This window comes from Lolium rigidum, chromosome 4 (assembly GCF_022539505.1).
Source record: "Lolium rigidum isolate FL_2022 chromosome 4, APGP_CSIRO_Lrig_0.1, whole genome shotgun sequence".
NCBI lineage: Eukaryota > Viridiplantae > Streptophyta > Magnoliopsida > Poales > Poaceae > Lolium > Lolium rigidum.
Genome location: NC_061511.1, coordinates 238,533,756 through 238,548,457, shown reverse-complemented (window position 1 = coordinate 238,548,457; position 14,702 = coordinate 238,533,756). Strand labels below are relative to the sequence as shown.

Below are 14,702 nucleotides of genomic sequence, written 5' to 3'. Positions count from 1 at the left end.
CGCGCAGCCGGAGCTTGGGCTGATGAGCTGGACTCTGTTCTGTGGAGTTTACGAACTACCCCTAATAGGTCAACAGGATTTACTCCTTTCTTCCTGGTATATGGATCCGAAGCTGTGCTCCCCACTGACATCATCCATGATTCACCGCGAGTTTCCGCCTACAATGAAGAAACTGGCGACGAGGCTCGACAGCTATACGTGGACCTGATCGAAGAAGCTCGGAATCTAGCTGACCAACGCTCCACCATTTACCAGCGAAGCTCCGACGCTATCATAGCCGTCGAGTTCGGAACCGCTCGTTCATGGTCGGAGACTTAGTCCTCCGCCTTCGCCAGGTGAAAGATCACAAGTTGCAATCTCCATGGGAAGGACCTTTTGTCATCAGTAGAGTACTACACAACGGATCCTACTACCTCGTTGATTTCCGGGAACTAAAGGATAGACCTGCCAACTGGCATCGGAAACGAAAACGAGAAGATTCGGGTGACATATATGATGAAACAGATCGTCCCTGGAACATAGCACAGCTACGTCCTTTCCACACTTAGCGCTTTACGCATTACATACCTTGTAATATCTATGATACATGATCAATGAAATAAAGCTTTTGGTTCACTCTTAGAGTCATTTACCTCCTTTAATTTTTCATTTCGGATCATGTATGTTTTTTCCGACTAAAACCGCGGAGCTGGATTTTTCCGCCTAGGCGTGTATGAAAGTTGTGATTTTCAAAATCGTCCCTTAGGACGTAAGCTTAAGTTTTACGGCGGAATTTTTTCTGTTGCAAACCCATGGATTCCTGGTAGCGACTTCCGGCACTTGGGCTGGGGGCTTGTTTCCGCGGTTATTGACGGATTGCCATTGGGCTTCGTCGCCGCTGGCGAGCGTTTCCAGCGCGGGTTTTCCGGCTCGTGGAAGGTCAAGTGGGCAAGCCGGAAATTATCAAACCAGCACTTGCTTTCAAGAAACAACACATGCAAATAATATAAAAACGGATAGCAGGATAAGTATTTTCCGCCCATGCATGCATGCTTGTTTCGTCCCTAACTACTTAAGAATTTAAGTTATGTTACAAACCCTCGCTGGGGCCAAAATGATGCATTGTTTTATCCCGCAGGACGTAAACGTTTTCACTCCGCCTTGGACGGAGAAGCATTGCCCTCTGGATCTTTTCCTTTGGCGCCCTCAGCCGGAACGACACATCTTCATCGCTCTCTTCATCCTCTTCGGAGGTTGCGGCGCCGGACTCGGGTTCCTCTTGGGGAGCATCCTTGGAGCTGGTCCGGAGTAAGCCGGGTTCCGGATTCCGCAGGTCGGGCTTCCGCGTCACGCTCCTTTTGAAGTTCGTCTTCAAGGGGCTCGTCCGCAGGGAGAACCACCTTGTCGTAGAATTCGTCGTGACGGATCCTCCGCGCGATGCGGGTGTCATAACCACTCACTGCATCAAGCAGCGCTCCGACATCTGCCGTTGGAGGAACACCAGAAGTTACCCGGTCCAGATCCATCTCCGGGTTATGTGCCAAGCACATAGTTAAAGTCATGGCAGCTGCGCCTCGGGCTGATGAAGCTTGTAGATGCGTTACCGGCTCCGGAAGAATGTCCATCCGCTTGACCAGTTTGCGCAGACCGCAGGTGCGGCTCTTCTTTAGCGACAAGTTATGGCATATCTTCCGTGAGGCGGAGATAAGATCCTTGCAATCATCACCAGCAAGAGCAAGAACGTCGTCTCGGGGAAATTTATTCCGGCGCCTTTCAGAGTATCCAAGTGGTTCTGCACAAAAATACAAGCATAAAAATTCAAGTTGAGCACAAGAAACTATACATCAAGATAAGAAGTTCCGAGTATACGTACCCAGGATATTTTCGGCTAGCAAGTCCCAATGGTGCTCCGCGGTTTCCATGTATTTCCGGAGCCCATTGAGCTCCTTTTGCTGCCTCTTGATGGTCTCGCTATCAACATTGCGTTTCAACAAGAAATCGCCTTTCTCCCTGATGAGCTCGGAGTTTTTCTCCGCCAGTTGCTTCTCGGCCTGCTCCTTCTGCTGCTCCGCCTCCTTCAGCTTTATCTCCAACTCTTGGTATGAGGAGCGCAGGTTTTCCAGTTCGGAGGAGGTCGTCGCCAGGGAAGAGGATGCGCCTATAAGGAATCAAGTTAAATACAGTTCAAAGTCGGAACGAGAACTAATAACAAGAAAGGTCGGAAACCCACCTTGGGCGTCCGCCAGCTGTTTGTTCAGTTCTGCATTTTCATTCTTGAGGGTCCGGATATTTTCCGCTTGACCCAAGGTAACGCGGCGCTGCAGGGCAATGTTTTTGTGTAGCTCATAATGCAGTGCCTGCTGTTCCTGTAAAAACCAATCAGAGCAGGAGTAAAAATTCCGCCTACGTATAGTGGGGTCCTTTGAAGCATTGTTGCCGGAATCTTTCCGACATCATGCTTGGGGGCTACTGTGACATTTTTAAATCTTTCCAAAAGTGGATGTACTCTAAAAGCATCTAAGCGCTAACTAGTATCTAGTTTCCGCCCACATGCTTGGGGGCTACTGGGGAGTACCTTTTGTTTGCAGACAAGCTTGTCGAAGAACTGGCCGACGTCCTTCTTAAATTCCTGGATTTCCGACGTCGCGGCATCCGGTTTCCCCCAGGCATTGTTCAACATGGCGTTGAGCAGGTCTTGTTCAAGTTCCCACTTCTCCGCCTCGATCCAGCTTGTTGAAGAACTTTGTAGCATATGCCTTGGGGGTGGAAGTGAGGTCAGTCGGATCTCCGAAGTTTTTCGGAAACACGACAACGTCGCCAGCACCGGCTCCGACCTTCTCGGAGGAAGTAACTTCAGCCTCTCCTTGGCCTTGAATCTCTGTTTCTTCTTGGGCAGGGCCTTTGGCCTTAGGATCCTCTCCGCCCACCTTCTCGCTGCTGACCGGAATTATTTCCGGTGGAGTGTTTGCGGCAGGAGGGGGAGATTGTTCCGCCTGAGGAGGAGATGGCGGTGGAGCAGTGTGGGAAGCGCTTGGCGGAGCTGGAGTTGTAGGACCAACAGCCGGAGATTTCTTCATATATTTTGTGATGGGCTCTTGGCTGATGGTTCGAGTGGCAGCGGTAGTTGGAGTTCTGCGAACAAATAAAAGAAGATTGCATAAGAAACAGTTGCATCAAAGTGAATATGTACCATACGCGGAAACTTACGGGGCGCCGGGGATGATGGGGCGCGAGCGTTTTCCTGTTGTGGAAAGCATTTTCAAACGTTCCCGCTCCGCCTTCCTTGAGTCTAGCGGAGGGGGCTTGACGATCTTGGGCTTCTTGGCGGAGGCCTCGCCGCTGGCTCCGGCTTCAGAGCTGGAAGCTTTGGCGCGGGGATGCTTCGTAGGTCGAGGAGCTACCTTGCGGGGTGCTTGCTCCTCTTCCTCCTCTTCGTCCTCCGGAACCTCCTCCGCCGTGTCGCCGCTGACGGGGACGCGAAGTATGGTGCGCAGATTTTCCTCCGCCAATGTAGCGAGCTGGAGGGAAAGGTATCATATGTTAGTCAATATCCAAAAAACTTGTGAAGTTTGAAGTAACAAAGGTATCAAAGCTTACCGGAGGACACTGGTTGTTCGTGTAAATATCCTTGATCAGTTCCGGGATCGGTTGACCCCGGCCTACCTTCACCAACGTCTTGAATCTCCTTTTGAGAGAATCAGCCGGAAGATCGTGGCGGGTAGCTCGGAGCTGGTCGTCCGCCCCGGTGTATGCGCAGATTAACCGCGCGTTATATCGCAGAGGCTGGATCCGCCGAGTGAACCAGCTCGGTGTAAGGCTGGGTTCGGTTAGCCCATCATGGACTAACCGAGGAGATTCTCCGCGCTGCCTTCTCCGGGGATGGGAGTTAGGGAAAGCGAAGGGATGAAGCTCCAGCTTGCGAGCTCTTCCGGAGGCTCGTTGTTGAATTTGGGGAGACCGTCGTGGATCTCCGGAACTGAAATATTCTTCTCGTAAAACCATCCGGCGGTCCAGTACCGGACGGATTCATGCGAGTCATGAGGAGGGTACATGCGGCCAGGTCGGAGCATGAACGTCATGCTCCCGCAGTTCAACATAGCTTTGTCTTTTGTTTCTTTCTTCACTCGGAAGAAAAACTGCCATAGTTTGACATCTGGTCGGATTCCGAGATGCCCTTCGCAGAGAGTTGCGAAGTTGGAGAGCGAAGGTAGGAGTTGGGGCAGATGTTGTGGGGTTGAAGCCCGTATGTGTTGAGGACGGAGAGGAAAAATTCCGAGCAGGGGAGCGATAATCCGCGTTCCACCCAAGCCTTAGTCATGACCACTTCTCCGGCTCCTGGCTTGGGGACGACGGTGTCGCGTATGAAACTCCAGTGAGCGGAGATCATACCCTCGTTCTGAAGCTCTCTCAGCTCCGTGTCAGTGGTTTCGCAGGGCCACCATTGACCCCGCTCTCCTTCGCGGTTCCGGGCCTTAGAAGCTTTCTTGTTTTCCGTCTCTTGGACCTTGGCTGCCATTCTAGCCTGCCCTTGAAGTTCTTCTTCGATTTCTTGAGCGGTTGGGATCCGGCCTAACTTGGTGCTGGAAGATGCGGAAAAAGGTTGAGCTAGCCGGATGTCGGAAACATATGGTGGTAGATATGCAAAGGGATCCGGACAGATTGGCTCTAATGAACTGGGATCCGGGCTATTCGGAGAACTACCAGTACAGTGTGAGTCGATCGGCATGCTTCCGGCTGCACCCATGCAAAGTGTTTGAGTTACCGGAATCTACTCTACTTCTTCTTCTACAAGTCCGGTGCACGTACCGTCAATGGCGCGGCGAACCGGCGATGCTCCGGCGAGGATGAAGGTCGCCGAACTTGTTGAAAAACGGCCCGTGTGACCACGAATCGGCGGCGGGGGAGATTTCCCGGTCAACCGCGGCGATCTTGGGACGAGGGGAGGCTTGGAGCGACCTGGCGTGAAGTCCTCCGCGGCGGAGCTCGTCGGAGTTGAGATTTGGCGGGCGGCGCGGCGGGAGGAGGAAGATGAAGTGGTGAAGGGGTGAAACGAATGAGGAGTTACCGCGAGTCGGGGTATTTATAGCCCTCGCGCGGAGATTCGCATTTCGGATCCTACGGCGGAAACTGAACGGTCTCACCGTTGGATGTATGACACGTGTCTTAGGTTAAAAGCGGTAAAATGACGTGGAGGTAACTTAACCGTGCGCTCCCGAAATTTCCGGCTAAAGGTTCGCATCTCCGAAAATTTAGCGCGGGAAGATAGGAAGTTGTGCGCGGGAAAAGTGCAAACCCCGTTACATTATCATTACTGAAGGACATGTGGGTTTCCGGTTAAACAATATCGGAAACAAGAAAGTTTGGAAGCTCTTCAAGATTCTCTTCGGTTCCGAGTTATATGAAGACGGAAGAATGATGAATCTCGGAGAACTTCGGGAGCTACTTGTTGTGGGTATACTTTATGGGTATATCAACGACATGGCCTAGATCCGGCAAGCCGGGTGGCCCACGAGACGGTGATGGTGGCATGGGGCCCATCGGGCGGCCCGATTCGTCGTTGATCAAGAAGGATGAAGTCCGGCCCGGGAACCTGGAGCCGGATCCTAACACGACCTACGAAGGAGGCCGGATCCGTGGAGGCCCATAAAGTATCCGGATCCGATACGACCATAAGGAAGGCGGATCCTTGACGTACACGGCAAGATATTGTACCGTAGTTAGGCAACTTGTATTCCGGCTAGGACTCTCCATGTAAACCCTAGATCCGTGCGCCTTTATAAGCCGGATCCGGGAGCCCTAGAGGCACAACCACAACCATTGTAACAACGCGCAAGCGCCCCGGATAATTCCAGACAAGCAGCAGTAGGCCCTGTCATCGTGCAGGTGTTCCGAAGCTGGGTAACTCACGTACCACCGTCCCGTGTGCACTCCGCCCTATGGCCCCTACTTCTTCTCCCCCTCGTGAGGATCCCTCCTCCGAGGTATTGTCGATTAGGCAACGACAAGCGAGGAGGAGGCCATTGCGATGGAAATGGCCAACAGCGAGCTCGACAAGCTCGCCATGTGGGACGGCCTCGGCGTGCAGCTTCGTGAATCCTGGCTGGCGCAGGGGACGCCGACGACTCCTCCGGCCACGCTGACACGCACCCATGCACGCACCGTCTCCTGCTCCATTCCTGGCCTGGGACTTGTGGCCGTTGTCACCGCATGCTCCTCTTCCTCCTCCACCGCTGGCGCACTTCCTCCGCCACCGCCGGCTCCCTTTCCTCCACCACCGGTCTACCAGCTGCTATGGCAGACGCCGGAGATCATCGACCTCGTCAGCGACGACGATCAGTAGTCGATGGCTAGATTTTAGCAGGCCTTGCTAGCCCTTTTTAATTAAAAAGATTTTATAATTATGTAAAAAATTATGGGTTTTTAATGAATGAAAAAATGTTTCTCCTTTTTCATGCGTGAGACCGTTTGGGACACCTAGAGACGCAAACAGAGCGCGATGGCTTTTAGCATCCGATTTGTGTCGGCCGTTGGATCTCTCCATCGAATTAAAAAAAGACATTCTCATGCATGGCCTGCCGGAAACGGCTGATTCGGGGCAGGCGTGGACCGGGCGACCAATACGCTGGCGAGTCCACGGCCCTACTGATTGAGCTCCATCTATCCATCCCTGTTGCTGCTTCATCTCTACCATCTCAACCCCCTACAGTTTATACCTTCTTTCGAAAAGAGGGATCTGGATCTAGAGGACGATAACTCTGGATTTTCCAACGGTCCATCACTTCAGGTGGATCTAAAGCAGGCCTCCAAGAGGAGCACCGACGGCGCCATGGCTGCATGTCGAATGCTTCTGCTTCTGGAGTAAAGAATGGCCGCAATAGAATGGATGACGGCGTGACTCCAAGCTCATCCTTTCAAGTTAATCACTCATCCAGCTCAGGTACCGATTCTTACAGCACTATCCTTTTACTCTGAAAATGATTTGAAATGAAAACCTGTTGTTATGGCATGGATGTGCTGTTGAAGTCTCTGGCCCCATTTGTTTCATGGCTTTTTTGCGACAGAAACTTCATTCATTCAGCAGCACTGCTGTTTACATGTTTCAGGTGCAGCACAAGCATAACTAGAGAGCCAAGGTAGATCCTTGCCCAGCCATCTCAGTCAGAGATGGCAGGAATAATGGTGAGCGCTTCTACCGGGGTAATGAACTCTCTCCTGGGTAAGCTGGGCACCCTGATGGGGGATGAGTTTGCCAAGCTAAAGAACTTGAGGAAAGAGGTTAAGTACATCAGTGATGAGCTGAGCAGCATGAAGGATGCTCTAGAGAGCCTTGCGTATGTGGACGAGCTAGATAAACAGACCGCGGGGTGGAGGGACGCGGTCAGGGAGATGTCCTATGACATCGAGGATATCATCGATGACTTCATGTGCAAAGTTGGGGAGAAAAGCAAGAAATCTGGTTTCGTCCACGACACCATTCAACGCCTCAAAACGTCGAGAGCCCGCCATCAGATTGCTGGCCAGATTGAGGGGATCAAGAAACTCGTGCGCGAAACAAGTGAACGGCGTGAAAGATATAAGCTCGATGTCCCCAGACCAGGCAATGTGGCAGTTGACCAACGAGTTGTGGCACTCTATGAAAATGCAGCTAAACTTGTTGGTATCGAGGGCCCAACCAACGAGCTTGTCGGTTGGCTAAACGGTGAGGAGAAGCAGTTGAAGGTTATATCAATTGTTGGTTTCGGAGGTTTGGGTAAAACAACACTTGCCAATCGGGTATACCATAAGCTGGACGGGGAATTTCAATGTGGTGCATTTGTGCCGGTGTCTCAAAAGCCAAATATGTCGAAACTTCTTCATAGTTTATTAACCCAACTTGGATGTGGACAATCTTTTCATGACTGTGAGTTAAATGTTCTTCTCGACCAAGTCAGAGAAAATCTAAAAAACAAGAGGTACTTCTTTTTACTTTGTATATTGTTGTTGTTCACATCTGCTTCTGATACTTGGATTGCCCTTAAAATATTTAATATTCTGTTCTTCTATAGAGAATTAATATTTAATTTGATAAAAAATATTTTCTTCTACCTTGAACCATTTGAAATGCTTGATATTTTTTTTGTTAATTCACTTCGCACTGTACTGATTTTTTTGCAGGTACTTGGTTATCATAGATGATCTATGGGATGTGTCTGCATGGAATATTATTAAATGTGCTTTTCCAGAGAATAATCTTGGTAGTAGATTAATAGTAACTACAAGGATCAAGACTCTGGGTGAGGCATGCTGTTTTGGTCACCACGAGCACATTCTTGAAATGGAACCTCTTAGTGAAGAAGACTCAAGGAAATTGTTCTTTGGTAGGATATTTGGCTCTGAAGAAGCTTGTTCAGGTCAACTCAGAGATGTTTCAGTTGAGATTCTCAAGAAATGTGGTGGTCTGCCACTTGCAATCATTAGCATATCCAGCCTATTAGCAAGTGAAAGTTCCAACCAAAAGGAGAGGTGGAAACATGCACAGAATTCTTTGGTGTCAGTGTCGGGCACAAACCTCACCTTGGAATCAATGAGACAGATCTTGAACCTTAGCTACAAGAATCTTCCTCACCACCTAAAGACATGCTTCTTGTACCTTGGTATGTTCCCAGAGGACTCTGAAATATATAGGCACGAGTTGGTAAGTCTATGGGTCGCTGAAGGTTTCGTTAGTAAAGCAAGTGGACAAAATCAAAAACAGACTGCGATAAGTTATTTTAATGAGCTTGTCAACATGAGCCTTATGCAGCCTGTACAAATTGACATGCATGGGTCAGTGATAACTTGCAAAGTACATGATATGTTGTTGGATCTTATCTTGTACAAGTCAGCAGAAGAGAATTTTATCACTGTATTAGACAACCCAGAGGCCATTATAGGACAGCTTCAAAAGCCCCGTCGGATGCTCTTCAACTTGGATGGTGCAACATTGCCAAGGGACGTTAGTATGTCACAAGTTCGATCGTTTGCAAACTGGAGAGGCTCCACGAATATACCTTCGTTGGCAGAATTCAAATATCTTCGAGTTTTTATTGCTGACTTCAGTTCTACTTATCTTGATGACAAGGGGAAAATCGACCTGTCAGGATTGTGTAAATTATATCAGCTGCGGCACATACAGATTGAAGGCTGTGATAACTGCCAGCTACCAACACAGATTAGAGGGCTACAAAAGTTGGAAACATTTGATATAGATGGGTCCTATATCCCAATGGATATTTTTCACCTGCCGTGTTTGTTGTCCGTGCATCTTTTTCAACTGCCGTGTTTGTTGCCTGAGGGCATTGGTAAAATGACATCCCTACAGCGTCTGAGATGGTTTGACACGCTGCACACCTCAATCGACAGTATCAAGGGACTAGGAGAGCTCACCAATCTGAGAGTTTTGTATCTCAGAACCGGTTTTTCTGAAGCTGTGGACATGGATGTTCTAAACTCTTCTTTGGGAAAACTTTGTAACCTGTACTCCCTGAACATATTTTCACCTGATTCTTGGATACCTGAGGCACTAACCTTGTCGCCTCCTCCCCCCAACCTCATAAGTCTCTCCATGATGCGAATATCCCGGGTCCCAAACTGGATTGGGGTACTCCATAACCTCCAGAGCTTGCATATCGCTGTTGATAAGGTAGAGAAGGATGATGTTGGTATTCTTGCGGAGTTACCTGCCCTCATCGACCTAGAATTAACGTTCAATAGAGCCCTGGAAGAAAGAATTGTCATCTATGGGACATCATTCGCAAGCCTGAAGCGGTTTGTTGTCTACTGGATTATCATGCCACACCTGACCTTCAGAGCCGGGGCAATGCCTAAGCTCCAGAGGCTCTCTCTGCATTTGAACGCCAGGGGGTGGAAGCAGGATGAGAGCGCCACACCTACAGGTATCGAGCACTTGTTAGCACTTGAAAGAATCTCTGTGGGTATCGGGAGTGATACTGAATCTGAACAAAGAAGCGCAGAGTCTGCCATAAGGAGCGCTATCATCATGCATCCCAGACATGCTCACATTAAAATCGATATCCAATGTTACTAACAAACAGTGTGGGGGTTTTGGTGGTAATTCTCGGTACCGGCCACATCCAGCAGCTGGTACGTTCAAATTCCACCTCCAGTCTGCTGACTCCAGTCTGTCTCTTAGTTTCCTAACTTCCACTTTGGCTGTAGCTCGCCATAATACTGCACCTTTCTTTTTTTTGTTGTAGCAAGACTTTGGTAGATTTATCTAGATTCAAAAACTGGAGATGCTTCATTCAAATCAAAAATCCGGAGCTCTACCAATATATGAGTAGTTATGATTTCCCTTGCGAACAGGCGTTAAGCAAGTCTTTGCAAATGTCTAGGTAGAGTGTCCACAATAAAATTTGAGGTGCAAATAGCTCGAAGTGAAGTACTCCTATATGTTAGCACTGTTTGATTAACTTGGCAACACACTAGTAAATTAGAGAATTCAGCCATTCTCACAGACTGATTTTCAGGGAAGTCGATTTCTTTTCTATGGAGCATAGGGATGAGATACGAAGTGATCATTGAGGTGCCTCCAACATTAACATTTATGCCGTATTGTAACGGATGGATATGGATTGCTGCATGTCCTTCCCGTCAGGAACATCGAACTTTCACTTTGCTTTGTGCTACTAGTTATCTGATCGAACCGTTTCTTGAAGGTGATGCGCGCTTTGCTTGGGTTTCTCTTTCTCCTGTAACAAGGCTTGATTGTGGGCAGGAGTTCACACTTGTGACTCGCTCCTTCCTTGACTAACCACCAGGGATTATATGTACTTGTTATTGTTGTATGCGTACGCTTGCCTCTTAATTGCATCAAACTAATTGTCGCTTATTTGTATTCAACTGAATGTTTTTTCCTTGTACTGTTTGCATTTCTCAAAAGGACGATTGAGGTGTTGTATTTCCCTACATTGATTCCTACATGCGAGTTTGTGTTGGGTCGCTGGATGTTCTATCTGCAGGTTCGTTCCTTTCCTTTGGACGTGGATGTCACTGAAAATTTTGTGTAGACAGAGGTATGCAGGGAGCTGAGCATATGCAACGGAAAGCTTCTGAATATGTGTAGACAGTAGCGGATTGTATGATGAAGTGAGTGGATGGCTACCGGGAAGAGGTGCCAGTGCCACACCGCATCGGCTTATCCTCGTGGTTTACTTTTGTGCCTGGACACATTAAGATTTTTCTTTTGCAGGTACGAAAACAACAAATTAAGATTTTTCTTTGCAGGTACGAAAACAACAAATTAAGAGGGAACAATAGAGGGAAAAAGACGACACACACGATGAACCTCTTGATCTTATGTCATTTCGAAAACTAATTACTGGTCAAATTAGACGTGGGTGTTTCAATGACGAGCACATATGCGATGCGTTTTTTTTTTAACAGGGATCGGCCTAGAAAGGCCAAGAGAGATCATTCATTAAAAGCGGTGGAGTTACAATACATCAGTAAGACCCTACAAAGATCTAAAGTTACAACCAGGTCCTGTATTTTTGCACTGAAGACCCTAGATCTGAAAATGAAAACGCGATCGGGTCCAACTCCTTCTCCATCACGCTTTGGATTCCAACCATGAACAACCATGGCGACTCCGGGGACAAGACCACTTGGGTCGCCATAGCGGGAGTCAATCATGGCGGAGCCGAAGAACCTCCACAGAAGGAGGTTTTTGGTGCCCTTGAGCTGGCCTTTCAACGCCAGCAGCCAAGGAGGGAGCGGCCGCCCTTCGGCATGAAAAGTCGACAGCATAAACGCCATCGAGGATGCGCTCCCAGGAGCCTCGTCACCAAGAAGAAGTTCCGTCGCTGTAGAACTTGACGAAGAACTCCGATCTTCCCCGCTCACTCCAGATCTAGAAAGATCTCAAGACTAACTGCTCCCTTCGTCTCCATGACGGCAAGAATAGCGTCAGATCCATCCAGATCTTGCAGCCCTGGAGCAACTGAAAGATCGAGATGTCGCCTAGAGGGGGGGGGGGGTGAATAGGCAATTACAAACTCTTTCGGATTTGTCTTGTAAGAATGCGGAATTAAACTATCGTTTAGTTTACAAGCACAAACCCTAGATATGCTAAGCTCAACTAGGTATAACAATAACAACTAGAGCTAAGCAAGATATGCACAAGATATATGTAGCACAAGTGATAGCAAGATATATATATACTTCAAGCACGATGGCTATCACAAGGAAAGAGAGCTCGGGTATAGAAATAACCGAGGCACGCGGAGACGAGGATGTATTCCCGTGTTCCCTTGCTTTGCAACAAGGTACGTCACGTTTGGAGGAGTGGAGGTCCCACGAAGGATTCCCGCGCCACGAAGGCTCACCCTATTCTCCGAACCACACCCACGAAGGATAATGGCCCTTTCCTTATGGTTAGCTTTTCCTCCACTCCGGAGATGGCAAGCTCCACAACCACTTCACAAGCTCCACGAAGGAGAAGCCCGGGCCCTTCACAATCTTCACGAAGAGATCACCGGGACACCAACCAAGCCAACTAGAAGGTCACCCTCCAAGAGTAACAAGCTCACGGTCTCTCACTCGAACAAATCATGGTGGAGAGCTCAACACTATGCAATGATGCAAAGCAAGAACACCGGAGGTGTTCAAGTCCTTCACACTCAAATCCCACCAAAGCAACGAATGCTAGGATGAGGTTGGAGAGGAAGAACAAGGGGGAAAGTCAACCAAGGACTCCAAGATCTAGATCCCAAGAGATTCCCTCACTTAGAGAAGAAACGGTTTGGTGGAAGTGTAGATCTAGATCTCCTCTCTCAAATCCTCAAGAATGAGCAAGAATGGTTGGAGGAATCAAAGGGGAGAGCAAGTTCTTCAAAATGGAACAATGGAGGAGAGAGAATGGGAAGAACTACTTGCTCAAGGTGGAAGAAGAGCTATTTATAGCATGGGAGAAAATATAACCCTTGGGGAAAAAGAACCATTAAAAACGTAGGAAAAACGGCCCGAAAAAGTGGCCCAACCGGCGGCCCAGCCGGCCGACCGGATTTGGCGCTGAGGAGGCCGGAGGCCAGTCCGGTCGGGCCGGCCTGCCAGCCGGACGGGGCACATGGGCCGCGCGGAGGCGACAGGCCCAGGCGGGGCAAGCCGGCCGCGCCCGCTGCGCGTGGGCGGCGCATAAGGGAGAAGGCCCGAGGTCCGGTCGGGCCGGGATTAGCGCCAGGTGGGCCGGTCGGCCACCGGGCCTGCGGCCGGTCACGGGCCCAAAGGCCACTGGACACAGCCCGGATGGCACCAGTGTCAATCCCGGCGCGGACCGGGTGGGCCGGTGGCCGGTCCGGTCTGGCCGGCCGGTCCGCTGGCCCCTTTTCTTCTTTTTCTTTTTATTCTATTTCCTTTTTCCCTTTTCTTTAATAACTTTTGCTCCCGAACCCCGAATGACATGAAACCAATTTTGTTGGAAAGATAACGACGAATAGAACCCCAACAAAAACAATATGGAGAGTCCTCACAGGATATTTTTAGATGTTTTTAGAGAGGGAGTCTTCCACCGTCAAGAAACGGTGAAGACGTCCAAACTCGAAAACGCAATAGAAGATGCATGCGGATTCCGTTTTCGATGAACTTGGGCTTGTTGTAAAGCTAGCAACAAGCACAAGAACCTCACACAGAGAAACACCAAGAAGCAATAAGTATATGCAAAGTATGCAATGGGTTGAGCTCCCTAAGACGATGTGATCAAGTTACCCAACCGAAAGCCCCTCTTAATAGTGCGGCTATCTATCCTATAATCCGGTCTCCCATCAACCACCTTGAGACCGGTAAAAGGAAAACCTATCAAGGTCATACCTTTTCCTTGCGCATCCCGCTTGATCTTGATGATAACTCTTCATGCTCTACACAAGCCGGAATGCCTCACTTGATCAATGTTGCTTTGTGAAGACTCACAAATGCTCCCCCATACACTATGATGGGAAAGCCCCATTGATGTACATCTTCACATGTCCATTATCACCAAATGGACGGCAAGCTTCAAGCATGTGATACACTCGAGATGCTCATCTTGAACTTGCCCGACTTAACCTTGTACCTTCTCATACTCTCATAAGATAGAGCATGGCTAATATTGAGTTCCTCATAAGGACTCCATCTTCATTTCTTCTTCTTGATCATATCACATATGTATCTTCAAACCGATGATCTTGATGCCAATACACAAGGTATACCTTTATCTTCATGGCATCCATACTTGAATCCAACACATGGAATACAAGTAGTACCTATGGAATATTCCTTCATATAAACTCAATGAAAACATTAGTCCATAGGGGTTGTCATTAATTACCAAAACCACACATAGGAGCAATATACCCTTACAGCAACATCGAGCTTATTCTTCATGGAGGGTGAGGGAACACTGATGCTCACCTCCGGCTCCGCCCTCCGGAGCTCCGCAAGCAGAAGCCGCACCACCACCGGCCACCGAGCACCGCCCGTAAGCGTCGGCCACCAGATCTCCACCGGCATAGCGCCAAACTCCACTAAGGGAACAACAACTAACCCTACACTACTATGTACAGAGGGTGCCCGGCCTCCCCTCTCCTAGTCACTCCGGCCGGCGAGGCCGCCGGAGGAGAGGGAGAGGGGAACCGGCAGAGAGGGAGCGACTCTCAAGACGACTGTTCACTCGCGAGAGTTGGGGAGGTGGGAAATGAGCCGCTGCGATG

The 14,702-nt window shown here is 49.2% G+C and overlaps 1 protein-coding gene across 3 annotated transcripts; it reads left to right on the top strand.

Moving 5' to 3' along the window:
* Window positions 1-7,044: 7,044 nt before the first annotated feature.
* Window positions 7,045-10,880, top strand: LOC124707351 (disease resistance protein RGA5-like). Of its 3 annotated transcripts, XM_047239009.1 has the most exons (4): window positions 7,045-7,931; window positions 8,134-10,101; window positions 10,488-10,543; window positions 10,677-10,880. In XM_047239009.1, exons 1-2 carry the CDS (start codon window positions 7,144-7,146, stop codon window positions 10,043-10,045), a joined length of 2,700 nt encoding a protein of 899 aa, XP_047094965.1. In that variant the 5' UTR covers window positions 7,045-7,143; the 3' UTR covers window positions 10,046-10,101; window positions 10,488-10,543; window positions 10,677-10,880. The 3 variants fall into 3 exon arrangements, with proteins under 3 accessions (XP_047094965.1, XP_047094964.1, XP_047094966.1); XM_047239008.1 differs by having other exon boundaries at window positions 10,488-10,880; XM_047239010.1 differs by lacking the exons at window positions 10,488-10,543; window positions 10,677-10,880 and adding an exon at window positions 10,215-10,465.
* Window positions 10,881-14,702: the final 3,822 nt, after the last annotated feature.

Coding starts and splice junctions, on each gene's coding strand:
- LOC124707351 (XM_047239009.1), top strand. CDS start 7,144: ATGGCAGGAATAATGGTGAGCGCTTCTACCGGGGTAATGAACTCTCTC. Junction 7,932..8,133: donor GAAAATCTAAAAAACAAGAG/GTACTTCTTTTT, acceptor ATTTTTTTGCAG/GTACTTGGTTATCATAGATG.